Here is a 23,213-nt window from a genome sequence, read left to right on the forward strand (position 1 = left end):
AACGTTTTATTTGATTTTATACTACTTTTAACCAAGTGTCTGGAGTGGATATTTGTAAATTTTTCAATAAATATATCAAAACTCAATCTTGGGTCACAATCAAATATCATAGACCAGTCTTCACCTTCTAAATCAATCGATAAGGCATTTAGGTCGTTTATACGAAATGAATAGTTGGCGCTATTATCATCAAGGTTTTGATCATTAATTTCTTGATCAATGAACTGAAATATAGGAAGGTGGTCGGAGATATCATTAAGTAAAACACCAGCAACTATTTTATAGTTAGATTGTTTGGAATAAAAATGATCAATCAAGGTGGCCGAAGTTGAGGTAATCCTAGTTGGTTTTGAAATAGTTGGAAAAAAAAGAATGGGAAATTAAGGTATTTAGGTAGGTGTTTGTTAATTTATGGTTATGGAATTTTAATAAATCAATATTGAAGTCTCCCATGAGATGACAATTTTTGTTTTCATTGTTAATTTGGGTTAATACATTATCGACGGATTTAGTAAAAGAATCTAGCCCTCCACAGGGGGCTCTGTAAATAATGCCTATAATATCATTTTTTGTCTTTGAATTTTCAATCTCAACAAAAAGTGATTCGGAAAGGTCGTCTGGTAATTTTAAGTCATTTCGAATTGTAATGCTAATATCATTACGTATAAAAAATGCAACTCCTCCGCCAATTTGATTATTGCTTCTATTGCTTGCAAAGAAGGAGTAGTTATTAATGAAAGGAATAGGGGAGTTTTCATTAAGCCATGTTTCACTGATACCGATTATGGAAAATTTGTTATTAATTGAATTCAAAAGGCATTCGAGATCATTAACTTTATGCGTAATACTTCTAATATTAAGATGCAGGAGAGATAGTTTAGTATTAAAGGATGTATTAAACTTAGAATTAAATTGTGAATAATCATAAAAGCTGCATTCATCTAGGGTAACTGACTGTGAATTGAGATTATTAATTAGTTGATCAAAAGATTCATCATATTTGTCATTTTCATTGTAATTAACTGGATTAAAGGTTATGTTAGAAATATCATTGTTGTTAGTAAGTTCAGAGTTCACATTAAAGTCATAAAAAGGAAGTAAGTGAAGATAATTAACATTCATTAACAATAGCTGCGTATAGCGTTATCTAAAAAAGAAATACAGCAATAAGCATGCATGAGACTGTATACATTAATACATAATTAATGAGAAGCAAAATAAACAATTCTTGAAATAAAAATATATTATAGGTAATATTTCGGTTGACGGTAAGTAGAGTCAAAGTAAAGTTAAATTATTGCGACGACTAGAATTACTCAGTAGCTACGGGGGCATGTGCTTCCTTGAGGTTCGGGTAGTATTTGGCAAGATGATCCATGTCGATGAATGTGCGAACATAACCATTTGCATCTATGTAACGCAATTTGTCAAGGTGGAGCCAGGCCTTTACTTTGTTGGAATGCAGGTATTTCATCGATGAGTATAATGCCTTTCTTCTGCTTATCACTCTGCTGGTAAAATCATTATTTACGTAGATGTTATTATCTTTAAATTTAGGTCTCACTTTTGGAGCTGCCTTGCGTACTCTTTCTTTAGTGGAATATCTGAGAAAGTATGCAACAAGTGGTCTCGGTTTATCCCTGGTGGTATTACGTGGTCCAACTCGATGGGCTCGTTGTATATCATCATTAGCGATTTTGATGCCGGTGGTATTGGAAATAAATGAGGAAAGGAAATTAACAGTACCTTCACTATCCTCCGCTTGTTCGGGTATGCCAGTAAACCTCAGATTGTTACGGCGTTGACGTCCTTCTAGGTTGTCGATTTTGTCGCGTATCTCTTCTATGCATTCCGTAGTGGATTGCTGTGTATCCTCGGCAATATCCTTCAGCTTAACATCCATGAAATCAGAATTTTCCTGCATATCGGCGTGCAAATTCCTCAGTTCTTTTTGTAAACCGGTGATTTCAAGATTGAGGATGGTAATGTCTTTTTCCAAGGAGACAATCTTGGTGACTGCGTCGCATAATGTAGATTTAATATCAGCAATGGTTTTGCAGCCCATGATTGACTTGATGAGAGTCGACAGCCAGGTGTTCGGTTCAGCGGCGCTAATATTTAAATTAGAAATATTTGGCTCTTTGTTTTCCACGTTGGCCATTGTAGATGTTTAGTTAGAATAAATAACAAAAGTGTACCTATATTTAATGCAACCGATACGTTCACTATCCAGGTAGGTATACAGGTCTCATGCAGTTAGTAGCTTATCCTTGCAACATGCTATCACAGGTAAGCGAGTACTGTATCTAAAAACGTATACGTGTGAGAGCTCCGCTCAAACACGTCTGCACTCGACGAAGGACAGTCAAATAATTGATTTAATCCTGTAGACGCTATTATTTTCTTATTTATTCTTTCAAGGATTTGTTTACTTACGATGCCAATTTCTGATTTCGATGGGTTGATCAATCTACATGTCGGGTTGTTCTCGAAGTTGGGTTTGTGGTCTTTTAGTGTTATAAAAGCTTCCTTCTCGGCTAAACGCTCGATTCTGCTTTCCAATTTTAGTTTTGCGGCGGTTTCATATTCATCTCTGGCTAATTTAGAAGTTGTGCTTTTGTTCGTCTTCTTATAAGATTTTGTAACATTGTTGTTGAGTAGATTGTTGTATACTGGGGTATCGACTCGATAAAAATTCGTTGTTTTGTCGGCGGGTATTATTAGCTTGTTGTCTTTTTTGATTTTGTTGACATCTTCTAGCAATTTATCTTGGAATTCGCTGTTGCAATTCTTGAAATGAACATTTCTGACAAAGATTTAACATTTTTTCTTCAAATTCACAAAGCTCCACTACGGGTTTCGGAGATGTAGATGTTTTAAATCCATACGTTTAATTCTTTGTTGATGTTTGCGGTTGCGGGTTAAGGAAAAAATATGCTTTCCAGCGAACTCTTCTAAGGAACGACTCAGTCTTCTCGACTAAACACTTCAAATAATCCTGTGGTTGTGCCAGTGGGATGTTTTTAGTGGAATATCCAAGGTTAATGCGTTCCATATTGATCTGGAGAGTGCTCGACAATTAAGGAGCGTAATATTCAGGTTGAAATTTTCAGACCGTTTGGATAGAGTGCTCAATACCAAGGTAGAGCATAAATAAATAAAATAACAGCATACAACTTGGTTACTTCATTGTTTTAATCACTACAAATTTGTTTCGTACGACCAGCATGTAGCTGGCCGCACTCTTCAGGTGAAATATAAAACATAAGTGACACAGTTGCCTCATAGTGCTTAATAGAAGTGAGTCATCAGGAAGTCGTATACAATAGCCTATTGTTATATATATATAAGTAGTATATGAGGGAAACCAGGCCAAAATATAATTTTATACCCCCAGGGCAGAAGTATTCCAGACCCGAATAGAAGGTCATACCCCCAGGGAATATTTCATATTTCTATTGTTTAATTTCCAGGTATTGTAATAATAATTAGTGAAAGGTCACTCTTTGTACCAGACCCGAATGGAATGTCATATCCCTAGGGTGTATATTATATTTTCTATTGTTTAATTTCCTGTTATTGTAATATTAATTAGCGAAAGGTCATTCTTTGTTAGAGAAGGGGGTTTGTTATTTTGGCGGGGTTTTCGTTTTGGCCTGGGTTAAAATATATTAGTGAAGGTAGTTCTTTGTTTGAGGATTGCTATTGTTATTTTTAGGCGGTTTGACCATTGCATAGGTCACCTTTGTTTAGTATTTCCTAATTTCTTTTGTTCATTGTTCTTTTTGTTTGGTACAATAGTTTTGTTTTTTATATTTTAGAGCCGTTTCTTTTTAGACATTGTAAGAAGAGGGACTGCTTTTTGTGACCTTTCCAGTTGTTTCGTCTATTTTATCGTAGAGTTACAGTATTTCGCTATGTCTGGAAGTATAGATTTTTCGTTAGGTGGCTGTGTAGATACAGTTATAATTATTAACGATGATGAGGAGACTGTTGTTACAGGTAACGATATCGGTGATCGGTACATGCGGACCAATGAGGGTGTACCCACCGGTGTTGATGAAGGAGATGAGAGGGGTAGCCGGGCTACAAGTTGTATATTTACGTACGTAGATGAGGTGGAGAGAGAATTTTTATTGAAATTGGAATATTTAACCAGAGAAGTGTTTGTTTCTCAAATGTTAAACATGTGTTGGATGTTAAGTAAAGCGGCTTGTTATGGTTGCGAATTTGATAGGCCTGGTCAAAAAGATCATGACTTCTGTTTAATGAAATCTCCAGAAGAACAGATTGATTATTTTTATCGGGAGGTTCTGGATAAAGAGTATGTTACAGACGATACCGTGTACAGCGAGATGAATAAGTACGAGGAATATTCATTACCACGGTATAGACATTTTGTTTACTTTCTCGTAAATACCTTGACTAATTCAGAGAACCTGTATAAGTTATTGTGTGAGGATATCTAAAACGTGTTTCGCACGTGCCACGGAAAAACGATTGACCGGAAAACAAACAGTTAACAATGCTTTAAGCCGCACGCGTTGTAGGGAGACAATTGATAGGAAAAACAATTAACAACGCTTTAGGCTAATTACTTTTAAAAAGGTACTTCCGTACTCAACTGTATATATATCGGAGCTGATTCAAACGAAATCATTCAGAACTATCAACCATCATTCGTTTTACTCTCTCTGTACATCACTCTACATACAATCGCTCAACATGAGTTTCAAAAACGTACCTGCTCCAAAATTAGCAATTGGTGAGAAGGCTCGTAGGACTATGAAAAGAGTTATGGGAAGCTCTAAATCTGACGAGTTAAGCAGTTTTAAAGTACCAACGATGACTTCTAACTCCTCGAAATTATTGGATCCTAGAAAATTTTTCAACAGTCAATCTAACGATTTGAGTAAAGCAACGAAGCCGTCAACAAGTAAAAAAACATTTCACTCTGCCTCAGGAATGAGCGCCAAGGATTATACCGAAATGACCGGTGCTGAACCAAAGATTACAATAACCTCAACAAACAGGATTTTTCTGTCTGAAAAACGCCATGTAGTGGCCCAGCGCTGGGGTGAAGTTGTTTATGTTTGCCTCAGAGAATTTTATCAAACGGAAGAAAATGGTGCCTTCAAACCTGGACCTGTAGGTATTAATTTACCCGTTCTGTTGTGGCAAAAACCTTTTACCAATATTGATTTAATTCTTCAAGCCCTAGACGATTTGCAAAGAGACATTAACTTGGTGGAGGCAGTAAGAATCCCTCTTTCGGACACACCTATAATACATGTGATAGTTAGTAACTGGAAAGAAGAGCAGTTTGTATGTATTCGCCGTTGTTACCAGGCCGAAGAAGGAGGCGAGTTTAAACCCGGCAAAAAGGGTATAAACCTTCCAAAAAAAACAGTGGTACAAGTTAATCGAACAACACGGTGAAATACAAAAGATGATTGAAGAGGTTGATAAAGCAGTTACCGTCGACGGTGGTGTTGACGAAAACGATAACGGAGGACGCAGGCCTACATCAATGTTGAAATAACTTTCTTAACAATGAACTCTAAATCAAATTATTTGTTTACCGACGTCATTTACAATTTATTTGTATTCTTTTATTTTCACGATTATTCTAATTACTTGCAATTATTTTTAAAAGTATTTGTATTCCGAATGTATGTAAACTATATTTCCAATTGTACTATATTTGATTCGTGCGGTGTGTTAATAAAAAATATTGTTTGATAATTTACAAAAAAATGTTGTTGTTCTTTTTTTAAAAGTAATGTTTTATGTGTGAGTGTTTCATTTCAACGAGTGAGAGAGTTATGGACAGACTATTAAGTTCTACGTACTACGACCCAAAAAACCCTGGTAGTTTCGGGGGTGTCGATCGACTTTATACAAACGTGAAAAATGAGTCTAATATTTCAAAGACTGACGTTCAAGACTGGTTAGAAAAACAAGATACGTACACTCTTCATAAACCTATTCAAAGACGTTTTCAGAGAAACAGGGTGTTTGTTACAGCTATTGACGAGCAGTGGGAATTGGATCTCGTTGACTTGTCTTCTTTAAAAAAGTATAATAAACAAAACACGTTTCTTATTACGTGTATAGACGTACTTAGTAAATATGCATGGGCCGGGTTTTACCTATAAAGAATAAATCTGCCGATTCTATGCTTACTGCTATGAAAAAACTATTATCTGGAAAAAGAAAGCCATTAAAAATTCACACTGATAAAGGTACAGAGTTTACTAATCGTAAAGTTCAAGCGCTCCTAAAATCGTTGAATATACATTTTTTCACTACCAATAACGAAACAAAAGCTAGCATCGTGGAAAGATTCAATAGATCGTTGAAAACTAGGATGTGGAGATACTTTACATCAAAAGCTACTCGAAAATATATAGACGTACTTCCAAAATTGGTATCGAGTTACAATAATTCTAAACACAGATCAATCGGTATGGCGCCCTCACAGGTTACAAAAGATAACGAACATGAAGTTTGGGAAAATCTGTATAAAATGAAGCAAAAGAAACAAGTTCGGCCCAAGTTCAAAGAGGGTAATAAAGTACGAATAAGTAGATACAAAATGCCTTTCGAGAAAGGTTACCTGGCAAACTGGACGGAGGAGATATTTAGGATACGTAAGCGTACCGGTTCGACCGTTCCCACATATAAACTGGAGGATTGGGACGGCGAAATCATAGAAGGTACTTTTTACGAAAAGGAATTGCAAAAAGTATCCAAAAGCGACAAGGATACGTATCGCGTGGAAGAAGTAATAAAGAAAAGAAAACGAGGAGGGAAAACGGAATATTTCGTTAAGTGGTTAGGTTATCCGGCCAAGTTCAACAGTTGGGTTCAGAATATTGCCCGGTAAACATCATGACGGCTCAGTTTTACGTCCTCTTACCTAGCAACAGTTCCATGAACTGTTTTCCCGAAAATACTCTTACGAGATACACGACCAAGCTGGCGGAGCCTATTCATTTGTACGGTGAATGGGAGGTTGGTTTAAGCGAAATTTATTATCCCCACACGTGGTATAACGTCGACGATACCAACAATAAATTGCTGGTGAATATAAGCGATAACGAATTAGAAGAAGAAGACTCGTCGATCGAAATAGCTATAGCCCCAGGGTTTTATTCAACCGGAGGTAAAGTGATTGATGCTCTTAACGAGGTTTTGGTTTCAAAGTCGTTACAGTCCAAAGTGAGATTTCGGTTCAGCTCAATTAAAGAAGTGATTAACGTGGAAACCGCCAAAGAAGCATCAGTTACGCTATTAAATGGATTACCCATATTACTCGGTATGGACGAATCATCGATTCCCCGAGGATCTATTACACACGGTTCTAGACCCGCGTACATTCATCACAGAGTGCCGACGTTGTTTTTGTACACCGATATAATCGAATCTCAACGAGTTGGAGACGCGAGCGTCCCTATTTTGAAAGCGCTACAAACCAGAGAATCAAACATGAAGAAAAATGTCGGACATACGTTTGCTAGTCCTCAATACAAAAGGGTGGTGAAAAAAGATATCGATACCATCCTTATAGATATAAGAAACGACACGGGAGAAAAGGTATCATTTCAACGAGGAAGGGTTCTCGCTAAACTACATTTCAGACAGGCCAGATCGTCGTACCTCGTTTAAAAAAAACAACAACAAATAAATAAAGATGGGGGCAGATGATTACGAAGATTACTACGTCAGACAGGCTGGAGGTATCGATATACCGGTGTTCCAAGGGTCGTACAATCAAAGAGGGTTCGGGTTGGGAGGTATCTTGTCCGGTCTCTTTAAACAGGCTGTACCGCTGCTAAAGAAAGGTGCAAAGGCTCTCGGAAAACAAGCATTGCGCACGGGTGGCGAATTAGTGGGAGATGTTCTGAGCGGTAAAAGCGTTAAACAAGCTGCAAAACGCAGATTTACTCAGGCGGGTCAACGTATCGTTTCCCAAAATGGTAACGGTAGGGTGAATAAAAAGAGAAAACGTAAGCGTAAAGGCATCAGTCGATCGAACGCAAAGAGAGTAAGAAGATCCTCCGATATATTCGATATCTAAAAAATGGCTTTTGTACACAATCACTCGTGCGAGTGTTTAAAATCGGAATTGGACTTGTTTTCTGTACCACCGACACAGACTAGTATAACCAAAGGACAATGGGTGCAATATCACCCTTTCAACAGCATCACCGACGTGGGCCCCTTGCAATTCAACATACAAGGGTCCAGCGAGGAATACATGGATTTGTCGCAGACGATGCTTAATGTTAAACTAAAAATTACTAAACAAGACGGAACCGATCTCCAGCCCGCCGATCCGGTAGGCCCTGCCAATTTACTTTTGCAATCATTGTTTAGCGAAGTTGACGTTTCTTTGAACGAGAGGTTGATTACCCCTTCGACAAATACTTATTCGTATAGGGCATTAATTGAAACATTACTGACTTATGGATCCGATGCCAAGAATACACACCTCACGGGTGGGTTGTTTCATAAAGACACGGCAGGTAAAATGGATGTAGCTGACCCTACGCTAGCCGAAAATGCGGTGAATAAAGGTCTTAAAAAACGGGCTCAATACATTGGTGGTAGTCGTTTTGTCGACTTGATTGGACCTATTCATTGCGATATATTTTTCCAAGATCGGATGATGCTCAACGGTGTAGATGTCAAAATTAAACTGCATCGAAGTAAAAACGCATTTAGTCTCATGTCTTCAGATGCCGCGGCCGGTTTTAAGATCCGCCTGGAAGACGCGTCCTTGTTTGTTCGCAAGGTCCGCCTGAACCCGTCTATCGCGCTAGCCCACGCAAAAGCTCTGGAACGCGGTCCGGCCAAATACCCGCTGCGTCGCGTTGAGGTCAAGACATTAACTATACCGCGCGGGAATCTATCGTTTACGAGGGAATCGCTGTACAACGGTAATCTACCGAAACGTCTGGTTGTAGGACTGGTGACCACCGAAGCATTCAACGGTAGCTACGAGAAGAATCCCTACAATTTTCAACATTTCAACACCAATTTCCTGGCTCTATATATTGACGGTGAGCAAGTACCGTGGAAACCGTTAAAACCAACGTTCGAAGACGGAGGCAACTACATGCTGGCGTATCAGAGTCTATTTTCGGGTTCTAACACGTTGTTCCAGGATACCGGAAATCAGATTTCTAGAGACGATTATCCTAAAGGCTATTCGTTGTTTGCTTTTGACCTGACTCCCGATTTGGCAAATGCCGGACATTTTAATCTAATTCGGCAAGGAAATATACGTTTAGAAATTCAGTTTTCTACGGCTTTGACCGAGACCATCAACATTTTAGTTTATTCAGAATTTGATTCAATCATAAAAATTGACAAGTCTCGTAACGTAATTATAGATTTTTAATTATGAACACGATACAACTATTGAGGTTAATTAAATCAGATCCGTTGGCTAGTGGATACTTTCGAGGGGTGTACCCGTCTGACTTGTTACCTTTAGGGCATACGGGATATCCTAGAGCTTACATAGCAAACGTTGAGCCTAGCAATCAAAACGGTTCGCATTGGGTAGCTTTCTTTTTTAACAACTTAAACAAAGGTGAATTTTTCGATTCTTTTGGGAACCCTCCAAATTACTATAGTAATCATTTTGTTAATTTTCTCGATAACTCTGTAGAAAGTTGGACATTTAACGATAAAGCGTTACAAGCGCCCTTGTCTACGGTATGCGGACAGTATTGTATTTTTTATATTCTTCATAATGTAGAAGAGTGGATACGTCCACGATAGTAAATATGTTTGGTAAAGATAAACCATCCAATGATTGGTTCGTCAATGATTTTGTAAAACGTCGATACGATGTTAACTTACCCGTATACGATAGTGAATATATTAAAGTACAATTTGTCAAAATGTTATTGAATGCGTAGTAAATAAAAATTGTTTTTTTAAAATGGATATGTTTTGGACGTTTTATTTATCGAGTGACTACAACAACAAATTCGAGTCTATTTTATTTATTTCCTTTTTATTCTATTCCTTTCCTCATTATAGTACATAAAGATTAATGTTTTTTAAAAATTTAACCATTTAGGTTTAGGTTGTCTAGTTGAACGCCTCTTAGCAAGCGCTCGAAAGGTAAGTTTTTCATCCTCATCATCATCTTCACTGAAGTCATAGTCCTCCTCATTCTTTCGTTTAGGTAGTGCGTGAGGGGGTGTACCGCTCGATTTAATTCTTTGTAAGGTACGACGTCTTGTAGGATTCCCAATCAAACTTTCTGGGGTGTTCAATTTCGCCAATACCGTTATAAAATCCCTCCAGCCTATAGGTTCAAATCCTTTCTTTTCTTGTATTATATCTTTTGTCAAATCGAGTAAATTACTCCCCTTTACCATTTGTCCTTCGATTAGTAGTTCACCGTATCTTGACCAATCAATTACACCCATCTTCCGGTAACGGTCTAGCCGGTCCAGAAATGTTTTTGTTTTGGATTTCAACGATGAGGGCATACTTTGTAGTATTTCTTTAGATATAGAGTCCGTATAATCTTCTTTAGATTCTGCGCCATTTTCGTTTATTTCAACGTTTCCTGTTTGTTGTACGTTCAAGCTCATAGGTGAAGGGTTATTTACGGGTTTCTCTTTATTTAAATATCGTTGAAGTACTTGATTGTACATGGTAATTTTATCGTAATCGTGCAAGTCATCCCTTTCGAGTATACCCTTCATAGAATTATCTAACCCAGAAGTGATTGTCTCGTGATTTTTCTCGTAACGTTTACTGTACAAAGCCGTATTTGCCAGTTCTTGAGGTATCAATATCATTTTCTTGGTATGCTGCATTATTTCAATAGTAAACTACCCAATGTTTGTAGAATCGGTTGTAATATAAGACCGAGGAAGCCGCCCTTTTGAATAAGTAAACGTTTTCTCTTGAGAGGCGAAATGCTTTTATTGGTAATATCACGCATGTGTTTCTTGTACCGAACCAACTTCTTCTTGTGAGCGTTGGATACTTGCACTCGACCTTTTAAAACATTCATTGCGCATTCGCACAAAGCCGTCACCAGTTGATCGTCCGCGTTTTCCAAGATAATTTTTCTTTGACGCGGTGAACAGTGGGCTAGGAAACGAATAGTTTCAGCGTTCTTTTTGATACGTTTCGACATGATGTTGGTAAATAGGTAAATGAATAAATAGAACGGTACAGGCTGCGTTTTATATTCTAGGCACGTAAACAAAGTGATTGGTTTTTGAAAATATGTTACTTCTAACCCTCATTTCCTCAGGGGTATTTGCTTTTAGATCGATTAAAAGAAAACCGTACGGTACGCGGGTAGCGTCTTCAAAAGCCTCCTGTAAAAAACGTCCTTTACCGGGGTACATTTGTTTAGATAGATTAGCTATTTGTGATTTATCCCGAGGGTTTTTAAATAGTATTATGTAGTGAGCGTTTAAAGTAATGGTGCGGATTTCTTTAGAACCGTAAAAAAAGTTTTGCATAATGAATATAACCGAAATGTTTCTATGATGCGATCCCTTTGTAAACATGTTTACTACTCTTTTATCGCGGCTACACTCGGTCATTAAATCATCGATGATTACTAAATGGTTTTTTGACGGTTCCATCGTTTCTATCGAATCCATAGGTATCCCCTCTATAAATTGAATGTTGTTAATAGACCCGCTCAGTTTGGTGAAAAGGGGCTGATATTCCCCATAACACCACGTGATGTCATCGAACGGCTTGTCGAAATAATTACTTTCCAATAACTGCTTCACGAAATATGATTTTCCCGATGAGGTCGGTCCGCTAATTACGGCGGTGAAGGGGGTTACCAGTACACACGTCATCTTCAGTTTCAATGAGTCATAGCTTTTGTATATCGGTATTTTATAACGAGGGGGGTTCCTTATCCACATCACTCTATTTTAAAAACTGTCAACTAATGAAAGAGAGAGAGAGAGGGCCGATATTATAAACCAATAGGAGCTTAATAATGATAATTACGTTAACAAATGATTGTATATCAAAACCTAAAAAATCAATTCCAACGTCATTAGCGTCTGTATACTAGTAGAGAGAGAAATGGCAGATTTGGAAAAACTGACTTTATCGTACATTGAATATAAATTAACGGGGGTAGTTGTGTGGGACTCCCCAATCCTTTATAGTACTATTCGCCTTTGTAACGAGGTGGAGAAAAAGTATGGTTTGATTGCATTGTGTAAAGACATTACTACGGAGACGTTGGATAGTGTGTTGAAAGAAATGATGATAGACCAAAATATACACGTCGGTAGACTCGTGACAGGAATTTCAGTGTGCGCACGTGTTGCGATACAGTGTGATACTGATTTAGAATTAGAAATCGTTAAACGCATATCCTGCGAATTTGTGAAGGAAAAGTTTTCTTTATTGGAACTTTGTAACGACAGTGATTTGGTAAGTAAATTTCTTTTTCTTGTTATTCTCATTTTAGTAATTAAGTGTTTTTTTTTTTTACATTATCTTTTATTTATTATTATTATTATTATTATTTATAGGAACTTGTTCTGTGTAGTAAGAAGCTAGGAATTAACAGAGCATGGTACTTGATCGACTGACTAGTAGGCATTTGTATAGCCTTGCTGGAACAAACTGTTTGGTGACATTGGATAAATAAAATATTTAAACAAGGAAGAGGAGAGATTACAATATTTATATTGGATAGGATAAAATAAAAATACAGTCAACACTACGCATGTCTTTTGTTGTTGTTGTTGTCGTCGTCATCGTCGTCGTCTACGTTAAGAAACAGACAAGTATATAATATTATAAACAAGTACGGTGTATACATTTATTTCTCGTAAAACAAAATTATGATAAAGAAAATAATTATTTACAAAAATAAATTTGAAACGGTAACGATATAAGAATTCAAAAGGAAAAAATATTTAAATTAAAATTACAAAATATATTTACTTTATCTACAAAAATAGAAACGGTATCGACTTTATAAACTTTATAAACAAAATTGAAAATGTATAAAAAATATTTACATTAAAACTTAAAATATAATTTGCTTAAACTACAAAAAAAAAAGGAAACGGTAACGACATAAGAATTCAAATGTAAAAAATATTTAAATTAAAATTACAAAATATATTTACTTAATCTACTAACAGAGAAACGGTACCGACTTTATAAACAAAATTAAAAGAAAATTTGATTAAAAACATGTATAAAAATATTTACATTAAAACTACAAATATATTTTGCTTAAGCTACAAAAAAGAAAACGAATTTATAAAGGAAATTGAGTGCATGAAATTACATAAAAAGTAACAATTAATTATTTATATATAAAAAAAAAAAAAGTAAGTTATATTTTAAAAGAAAAAGAGATGAAATTTATTGCAGTGATTTACCAAACATAACCGTAAGGAACTGTACGATAATTTTCGATAATAATTCTTTTATCGTACACGATTCGATAGTCTTTAGTCGATGTTTCGTTGACTATCTTACGTGTTTTTGGCTTGCGCGTTATGCGATTCTTCTCAACTGTCTTAATTGTATTAGGACCAATACCTCTTACCATATTGGAGACGGTGACAAAGTTAATTTTCTGAGCGTTTGTAAAATTAAGGGTAAAACCTTTAACTTTACAAACGGTCTTCCCTGTATCCAATTTATAGGCGTAGTTCTTAGCCCCCCCAGAAACAAAGGACTCGATGTACTTACCGTCTTTAGGGTCGACCTCGGTCGTTAACTGACCCAAGTAGTCGCCCAGGGGAGGGTCCCAAACCCCGGGTTTTGACACGTAGATTACGCTGTCGGTATCGTAATACAGGACACGTTCCTGTAATTTCTCCAACAGCTCGTATAATTTTAAACGCGCTAGCGCAGTGGTAAATGCGGCAATGACAACGTTAACCTTTCGGTTAACTTCAACAAATTGTTCCTCGTCTTCGTATTTTATTTCAGCCAAATCATCATTAACAAAATTTAGATCATGAACGACTACCCGTGGGTTCGATAAAATATCGTAAACCTCGTTAGGATCTTGCGTATATTTAATTCTCGTGAGATTTTCACGCTGACCAAATTTACCCCAAAAACTATTTAGCATTAATTTGGCCAGAGATCGAAGCCCAGGATTGTACGCAATGTCGTCATGATTCAAGTCGATACCTTCTACGGTTCGATAGTCCGAAATATATTTTTGTTTATCTTCGGGCGTTTTACACCATTCAGGCCAACCCGAAGCTTCTTGTTTCAATTTTAAAAATGTGTTAATGTAAGAGGCAAATAGACCGGACGAGGAAGAATCTGCAGAGTACGCGCTTTTATTTTTAAAGTGCCATACTACGTGAACTTTACGTATCTCGTACCCAACCTCCACGGCTTTAGCGACCTCGATCGTTGCCCAAGAACCTGTAAATTCTCTATCTGTACCAGAATGATTGCAAGCGGTTTGTTGTTGAGAATCGACGCATGTTCTACAGAGAGCAAACATTAATTTACCGTTTGATCTATAAGGTAAGACTGGATGGAATAAATTTTTAGGCGCTTCGATAGTACACTTTATCAAACCGAAATATTCGTTGATATCTGTGGACATGTCTTTGCGATCATCGATTTCAGGATGTCCTACGGGGTAGGTACCGTATTTATTTACATAAGGGTACAAGGAAGTATAATCGATGTAATTAATTTCTTCACCCGGTTTTACCTTATAGAACAAACAACTGGCATTAGTCCTCCCACCAAAAAACGCGTCTCTTGGATTCAAAGTTTTCCTAATGAAAGGAACTTTGGAGACGATAGATTTAATGTTAGGGGCCAGCGATTGTTTGATCCGTTTCCATTCGTGTCCCCAAATTTCGACGTAATCAAAATCTGGAAATTGCTCCTTCAGAAACCGTGTTTTCTTGCTTGTCTTGACAAAGCATTCCAACATGGTTTCGTTAGTGAAGGGGTTAATGGAATCGGATCTATAACAATCTTGGCACCCGTGGAACAAACAACCCATAAATTCAAAAATAATTTTGTTTTCTAAACATGCGCCGTCGACAAAGTAAGGCCCAAACATTTTTTCCCCTCCATTTCTCGCATGATGGATAAAGACCCCCCTTTTATGCGACTCGTAGCACAACCATTCCATGCTAGAGTGAGAATGGTTAACGGTTGTTAGATACCCTGATGGAGGAAATAAAGCGATGGTGGATGGTTTTAAAAAATTTCTAGAAAAGACGTGATTACACGCCGAGGCAATTGTCATTAAATTATTTGAAAAGGGGTCAACGCCTCCGAGTAGAGGGTTTTTCGGCGATGTAGTTACTTTCAAAAAAAGATGCCTAAAAGTAAGACAACACTTTCTGAGAATATCCACATCGCTGATGCAATACTCGACGAGTTCTTTTTGGAGATTGAAAATTTGATTAGTTACAATTTTCTGATTATACCATTTAAAGAACGAATCTCGGCCTGAAGTAGTCATTTTATCGGGGGAATAGGTGGAAGAATCGGGATAAGGACCTACGTAATTTTTATTTTCTAAAGTATTGAAATAATGAGGAAAGTAACCTTTTTTTAGCTCGGAGATGCCAAAAGTTTTGGGTAATTTGGATAGAGACATGGGTAGAAATGAAAGGGAATCAATGAATCGGATACTCGTTTCTTTAACCTTAATTGAAATAGGTTTACCACCGCGTGCAATCATATCTGGTACAATACAGTTTTTGTATAGGTACTCGAGCACGAAGTAACTATCGTAGCCCTGGAGGTTGTGAGCGATACACGTAATGTTATGATTATATTTGTATTCGTTAAAAATGTAATTGCAGAAATCTACGCATGCAGTCTCCCCGTGAAAAGTCATTGATTTCTCCCCACACACGTCACACTCGGCAGAGTCATTAGCACCATCGATACAATTAAGACAAGTTTTTTGAAGAACGCATAAATTTGGTTTGTGTTCGCCAGTTTCTTGCGTGCATTCAAAATCAAAAAAGAAATATTTAGCGACAGCCTTTTTTTGGTCCTCCTGATTCTTAAACTTTTTTTCAGCATGTTTAGGGGCTACAACCGGTTCCATGTAGCATTGATGATCGTATGAAACGAAAGTCCGACAAATTCTACAAAAACGGTTTTGACAATTGTGATCTTTTTGAATGATCCTATCACAAGTTGAACAATTTTTAATTTTGTCACATACTGAAACTTTTTTAGAATCAGGAGATTTTTTATGATTGGTGAAACATTGCTGGTTTTTAAAAAATCTATTGCACTCTTTACACTCTACAGTATTATTTACAGATACGTTAATAGAAGGGTCACATTCGTGATGCTTACAGAGTACGCACGTGTATTGACACTTGTGAGAATACTTGTGTATATAACCTGTAAAACATCTATCACAAAAATAAAAAACTTTTAAAAAGCCTGTCATAGTCGTTATAAGATCATAATGATTAGAATGATGGTAAAGATATATCTGCTTCTTACGATAATCGCCGCTAAAAATTACAGAATTTAAATTGTCTTTAGAAAGGACAATAATTTGATAATTTGGTAATTTGGATTGCATCTTTTTTAATTCCTCGATGCCGCAAGTTTGCTCCCTAACCCCCGAATCTCTTAGTAAATGAAGGGCGGCTGTTTTTTGCTCACCTTTACCCTGTCTAACATTATTCCACCTAGTAACGTTATTAATTTTGTCTTCGAGCATAGAAATACCCGTGACAATTGCGCGTGCGCAGCAGATAGTTTCGTTACCATCATTCTTAATCTTAATTATGCTTTTAGCATTAAGCAGTTTGTCGATACCGTTTCTTCTATAACCCCCACCCCTAGGCATTCTCATATGGAGAACATTAAACTTAAATTTTTTATTAATAAATATATCCGTTTTGGACTGAAGGACCTTCATGATGGCTGCAAAAATAACATCAGCTGTCAGATGGGCCCTCCGTCCAAAAGGAATAGAGATGGGTGTATCCAACCCCTCAGCTTGAATAACTATCCGAAGCATGTCGTCGACATGCACGTTAATGCAAAGATTATCGACGACATGTTCGAAAATTCTATACAGAGTGGGAAGGAACACCTCTAAACTTAAATGATCTACATTAAAAAATTTAACCGTAAAATCGCTAATCGTGGCGTTAAAACGCTGGTTAATCCTATCAGCTAAGCGGTTAATACTACAAAAATGACTCAAATCTACCTCGTCAAGGTTCAATTCATCGCTGTCATTATCGTCAACTTCTTCTTCTTCGGCTATCCTTGGTCTTTTCCTGTTGGCTCCTTTCCCGTATTGTACCGGTACAGGCTGAAATAAAAAAGTAAAACGGTAAAAAAATAGAAATAAACGATGTAATACAGCAACACCAATAGCAAAGAAAATAAAATGATAGTTACCTCAATAACCGAAGACTCCTGAGAATCACTATCCTCAACACATTCCCTCATTTTCAAACATTTGGTGTGTGCACCAATACCATACTAAAGAAAACAAACAAAAAATAAATAAAATAAATAAATAAATAAATAAAAATTAGAAAGGAAACGCGGTGGTACTGTAAACGCAGAAGCACATTCGTTTACACATTAGCTACTCTACGAGTTATATACGGTAATGAAAAAAATTATTACGTTAAAAATATAATAAACAAAAAACACTTACTTCTACGTGATCAATTATTAAACTTTCCGATAGATCTTGAACAATCTCTATGGCGTTATCACATATATCCGTAAGAGAAAGACTACCGGTTTCAGAAATACTTTGACTGACCGGTAAATCAAAGTCCTGGTCTCCAAACACAAAATCCTCTAGTAAACCCACATCTGGGATATTATCGTCAGATAAATTAGCGCGCGATAGATTAACTATAGCGTCAACAGCTCTTTGACACTCGATAAATAAACTATCGTTAGAATCAGTTGAGGAAGAAGCGAATTGAGACATTGTGAAACTTTGAAGAAAAAAATCGGTACCGAAACTTTGAAGAATTAGTAAATGAATGATGAACTAAACAAGTAACACACGGTTATTAAAACCTTCCCGCGACGATTACGATTGGTCAGACATTCTTTAGTAATTAGGAAGCCCCGCCCACAATAGTGACCAATAGCTTAATTAATAACAGTAATAAACCTTCTCGAGACGATTACGCTTGGTCAGACGTTCTTTAATAATTAGGAAGCTCCGCCCACAATAGTGACCAATAGATTTAGCCTTCACCCGAAAACACTGAGACGGATTAATTAATACTAAACAAAGGTGATCATTGTAATGGATAAATCGTCAAAATAATAACAATAGTACTCCCCAAACAAAGAATTACCTTCACTAATTAAAAACAAATTACATTATTTTTAAACCTTCCAATGAACTTTACACTATTATGACTGGTCAGACATTCTTTAATAATTAGGAAACTCCGTCCATAACAGTGACCATTAGAGCTAGCCTTCAACCGTAAATACGGGGGTCGGTAAACGGATTAATTAATAACAGTTGGGAGAGTTGTTAAGGATTATTCAAGGCCTTGTAGTGGTCAAACAATATATACACGATTGGAAATTAATTAACAATACCTATTCAAGTAACACTGAAACACTAAATTATAAACAAAATTTGAAATAAAACTACAACAGCTTTTAATCAAAAACCCCTTTCTCTAACAAAGAATGACCTTTCACTATTTTTTTTTTTTTTTTTTTTTTTTTTAATACAAATTCTTTACTAATTACGAATATAACACAGGCCCAAAACAAAACAAAAACCCCGCAAAAAAATAACAAAACTCCTCCCCTTACAAAGAATGACCTTTCACTAATTTTTTAAAATACAAATTCTTTACTAATTACGAATATAACACAGGCCAAAACGGAAACCCCGCCAAAATAACAAACCCCCTTCTCTAACAAAGAATGACCTTTCGCTAATTAATATTACAATAACAGGAAATTAAACAATAGAAAATATAATATATACCCTAGGGATATGACATTCCTTTCGGGTCTGGTACAAAGAGTGACCTTTCACTAATTATTATTACAATACCTGGAAATTAAACAATAGAAATATGAAATATGCCCTGGGGGGTATGACATTCCATTCGGGTCTGAAGTCCTACATATACTACTTATATATATATATATATATATATATGACGTTATCCAAATTCCTTCACTTGCACTGATGAAGGGCTAGTGTTGCCCGAAAGCTCTGCTAACTTTTCTGGCTGTTTACTTTATCGTTTTGATTTAGCTTTTCGCTTTTATTTTTGTATCTCCATTGAGATCCAGCCACTGATACCCACAGCATTGTCATTTATTTCAGTAATTTGCCTTTGGATTTATATATATATATATATATATATATATATATAAAAACACAAGAGGCAATGAACATTAATTCTAAACCGCCCGGTGATATACTGAAATTTAATTAATTAATTTGAAACGATAAAGATGAGGAAATCTGTGAGAATGAGAAAAAGTCGCCCCAACCGAGACTCGAACTCGGACCGCCTGCTTGATATGCAGATGTCCTAACCATTAGACCACTGGGGCTTTCATGGTATTGTTCAAACTCGATTGGATAGCGACTCTTTAACATTCTCGGCGTGGTACGGCGGAACAGCACTAGTCCTCAGTTGTACGCACGCACAACAGAGATCAAATTGATACGCCCTCATCTTTCAGTATTTTTATTCACGAGGCGGGATCTCCGAAGAGATACTTTTATATATATAAACACATTAGGCAATGAACAGTAATTCGAAACCGCCCGGTGATATACTGAAATTTAATTAATTAATTTGAAACGATAAAGATGAGGAAATCTGTGAGAATGAGAAAAAGTCGCCCCAACCGAGACTCGAACTCGGACCGCCTGCTTGATATGCAGATGTCCTAACCATTAGACCACTGGGGCTTTCATGGTATTGTTCAAACTCGATTGGATAGCGACTCTTTAACATTCTCGGCGTGGTACGGCGGAACAGCACTAGTCCTCAGTTGTACGCACGCGCAACAGAGATCAAATTGATACGCCCTCATCTTTCAGTATTTTTATTCACGAGGCGGGATCTCCGAAGAGATACTTTTATATATATAAACACATTAGGCAATGAACAGTAATTCGAAACCGCCCGGTGATATACTGAAATTTAATTAATTAATTTGAAATATATATATATATATATATATATATATATCTATATATATATATATATATATATATATATATATACTATATATACTATACTATACTATATCTATTATTATTATTACTATTATACTATTATTTATTAGTAATTAAATTCTATCTTAATATGATTTGTTTGGATTTGAATAAAATCGAAATCTTTTAGTTATACAGGGAGTAGAGCTAGATAGGCATGAAGTTGCCTTTTCTCTTCTTCTTTTTTATCCAATTATTTTAATGTTTTATATTATAATGTTATGTTTATGGGTTTTTTTTGGATGAATAAAGAAAGAAATCAGTTATATAAACAAAAAAAAATATTTTAATAATAATAAATAACATGTTTAAAAACAAGATAATGGATACTATAGCATTATTACACAGTGCATTATTACACAGTGATATAAAGAATACCCAATGAATGTAACTAGTATAGAATACTATAATAAAATACTTATAGAAGCTATTGTGTCTGAAGATTCTTGTTTTAAATCGATATGTTTGCCTTATGATTGTAATTTATTTTTTATATGACATTTATGATATCACATTATATTTCTCTTTGAACGTATTCAAATATTACAAAAAGACAAAAAAACATAAGATTATAGATAAACAAAACAATAGGTAACAGCCGTAACTTTATTGTGTTATATTCCACTTTCTTTTAATTTACTACAATAACCACTATCACTTATTTCTTTCCACACTTTCGTTTTTTTTTTTGGTGTAGATACTAATACATTTTAATAATACCGTATGTATATGTGATACATTAAATTCTTGCCGTCTTGTTGTTAAATAATACAAAAAATAATTTAAAATTAGTTTAAAATGTGAGTTAAAATATTCCAGGAAATTTATATCAGCGTCTACATTTGCTTTTCTTGTTGAGTCGTTCAAAACGTCTACATTATTCGTTGGTTTCCGACTAGTCAGGGTAAAGGCATAAACTTGCTTACCAAACTTTTGAGCAGCAGAAATGAAAGAACGATTACAGCACTTAGGATGTGCTTGAACAGTGTATTTTCGTGTTAACTTTGTATTCTTTAGCTAAATTATAAATCAGGTGGTATATGTATATGCAAATTAATCATGCTTGATTTAGTTTGCTTGTTACGTAAGAACAAAGAGATATATTTAGAAGCATGGAGTGAACTGAGCTGAGTCTAGAGGGTTACTTCAAAGCCTAAAGTTAGCTGATGCCTAGAGTTTAGAGGCTTATCCAGAGAGATATACTTACTCTAGTAGAATACACAGGACGATGTTGGTAAGCACTTTATTTATAATACTCTTTTATTTTATATATTATTATTAATTGTCTACAACTAGTTGTTGTCCCAGCCTACATGTAAAATTACAAAAAATCAGTAAGGATACCTACCTACAAGTAAACCCTATGATTAACCGATATTGATATAGGTAGGCCTATTGGTAGGCTAGCGAATCTTACGTGTAGTAGCTACAAGGCTGTAATCACGATCTATATACTCACCTTCTTGTGGGAATAATAATGAACAAGGTACTTAATCCACGCTTCGTTTGTTTATGACTTAGTAGAGTCAGTGACGTATCGCAACTATATATAGCCAGCCAATTCCGGATCAGGGATCGCAGTTTTGATTCGATTAGACCCGGTGATTGGCTGTGATGTGGATGGCATAACCACTAGCCAATCATCAGGCAATTATAGCAATACAGTATATTGTTGTCAATTAATCATCGACGCAAACATTTCAATAGAAAAATCAAACTGCGCATACAATTTCTACGTGGTTACGTTTTGTTCTAAAAAATGTAACAGTTGATTCGCAGCGTCCTAAAGAGGGTCGCGGTTAGAGACACAGAGTTCAAATAGCGTGTTTGTTTGATTGGCAGCAGTGCTTTAGTATAGAAAAATAGTAGGAAAATCGTTTGATGTCACCGTCGATACGAATCCTTCTATTCCTTAATCCATGATGTGATGTAATCAAATAATCTATCTCAAATCATTTGAGGTACTGTATAGTAAACTATAAACCACGATGTAAACTGCTTTAAAAACATTCAATTCTCGGTGCTTGATAATACAACAACACATTTGTTTCACTTATATCTCCTAGTATAATACCAAACCTAGCTCTTAACCTAACATTACATGATACAGACAAAACACTTGCTAAAAATAAGTTACTATATCACTGGGCATATATTTGAGTGTGTGGAGTAACAGCGCCGAGTATCTCATAGAATGTTACTCCGAGTAACCCTTCGAAATAAACATATTGTTGCATGACTTTGTTATAAATATCGACTTTCTATTTTCTATTTTGTTTTGTACAGAATTTTCAAAAGAAACTCCTGAATAAACAAGGAAGCTATAAGTTCATAAAGCAGCAATATTTTTATATTTATTTAGCATTCTTGCTTCAAATAGTATTCTACATTATCCAAAAAGTGTTTTGAAAGACTAAAGATTCAAAATAAACACAATGTATTGTAAACTATTATGCATGAATTATATATACCTACACTGTGTACGTACGTATAAAAAATATATACACAATATAAAATTATTGGAGCATATTAATTCTTTAAACCCTAGTATTTCAACATATTAGATCAAGATAAACGTATATAGAACTATCTCTACATTTATTTATTAGTTCCTGGTACATACCACGTTGTGTAAATTCCACATTTTTAAACCATGTTGAAGATATTATTTTGAGTGAACATTTTGGTTTTAACGATTAGTGTACCTACAGAAAAATGTTACTAACATTTCTGATTTTGATACTTGGACTTGGAATTTCTAATCTTGTCAATTCACAAAGTGAGTATTTTTGTCCAAGTTAGCTTTATAACTGACAGTTGTTTCTCAATGGTTTGTGTTGATTGATAAAATTACAAATAATATAAACGTCGTAAGTGGTGTATCGTCACATGCTACTGTACTACAATCGACTATGACAGTGACAGTTTCAACATCGCAAAAATGGTATATACATTATACACT

The 23,213-nt window shown here is 35.7% G+C and overlaps 3 protein-coding genes and 2 non-coding genes across 5 annotated transcripts; 2 read left to right on the forward strand and 3 right to left on the reverse strand.

The window, feature by feature from the left end:
• The first annotated feature begins 6,469 nt into the window (after positions 1-6,469).
• LOC140040634 (uncharacterized) lies at positions 6,470-6,889 on the forward strand. Its single transcript, XM_072086713.1, has one exon. The coding sequence runs from the start codon at positions 6,470-6,472 to the stop codon at positions 6,887-6,889; it is 420 nt and encodes a 139-aa protein (XP_071942814.1).
• Positions 6,890-8,086: 1,197 nt separating this feature from the next.
• LOC140040641 (uncharacterized protein F54H12.2-like) lies at positions 8,087-9,409 on the forward strand. Its single transcript, XM_072086724.1, has one exon. It carries the CDS (start codon positions 8,087-8,089, stop codon positions 9,407-9,409), a length of 1,323 nt encoding a protein of 440 aa, XP_071942825.1.
• A 3,993-nt stretch (positions 9,410-13,402) lies between these two features.
• Positions 13,403-15,446, reverse strand: LOC140054936 (uncharacterized). The gene has a single exon (XM_072100074.1). It carries the CDS (start codon positions 15,272-15,274, stop codon positions 13,415-13,417), a length of 1,860 nt encoding a protein of 619 aa, XP_071956175.1. The 5' UTR covers positions 15,275-15,446; the 3' UTR covers positions 13,403-13,414.
• Positions 15,447-19,506: 4,060 nt separating this feature from the next.
• Positions 19,507-19,578, reverse strand: Trnad-auc (transfer RNA aspartic acid (anticodon AUC)). The gene has a single exon. It is a non-coding gene; the product is annotated as a tRNA-Asp (tRNA).
• Positions 19,579-19,870: 292 nt separating this feature from the next.
• Trnad-auc (transfer RNA aspartic acid (anticodon AUC)) lies at positions 19,871-19,942 on the reverse strand. The gene has a single exon. It is a non-coding gene; the product is annotated as a tRNA-Asp (tRNA).
• Positions 19,943-23,213: the final 3,271 nt, after the last annotated feature.

The sequence above is a fragment of the Antedon mediterranea genome, chromosome 1 (genome assembly GCF_964355755.1).
Source record: "Antedon mediterranea chromosome 1, ecAntMedi1.1, whole genome shotgun sequence".
Taxonomy (NCBI): Eukaryota; Metazoa; Echinodermata; class Crinoidea; order Comatulida; family Antedonidae; genus Antedon; species Antedon mediterranea.

Bases quoted from the DNA above. Each gene is read 5' to 3' on its own strand.
- LOC140040634 (XM_072086713.1), top strand. From the start codon at position 6,470: ATGGCGCCCTCACAGGTTACAAAAGATAACGAACATGAAGTTTGGGAA.
- LOC140040641 (XM_072086724.1), top strand. From the start codon at position 8,087: ATGGCTTTTGTACACAATCACTCGTGCGAGTGTTTAAAATCGGAATTG.
- LOC140054936 (XM_072100074.1), bottom strand. From the start codon at position 15,274: ATGACAATTGCCTCGGCGTGTAATCACGTCTTTTCTAGAAATTTTTTA.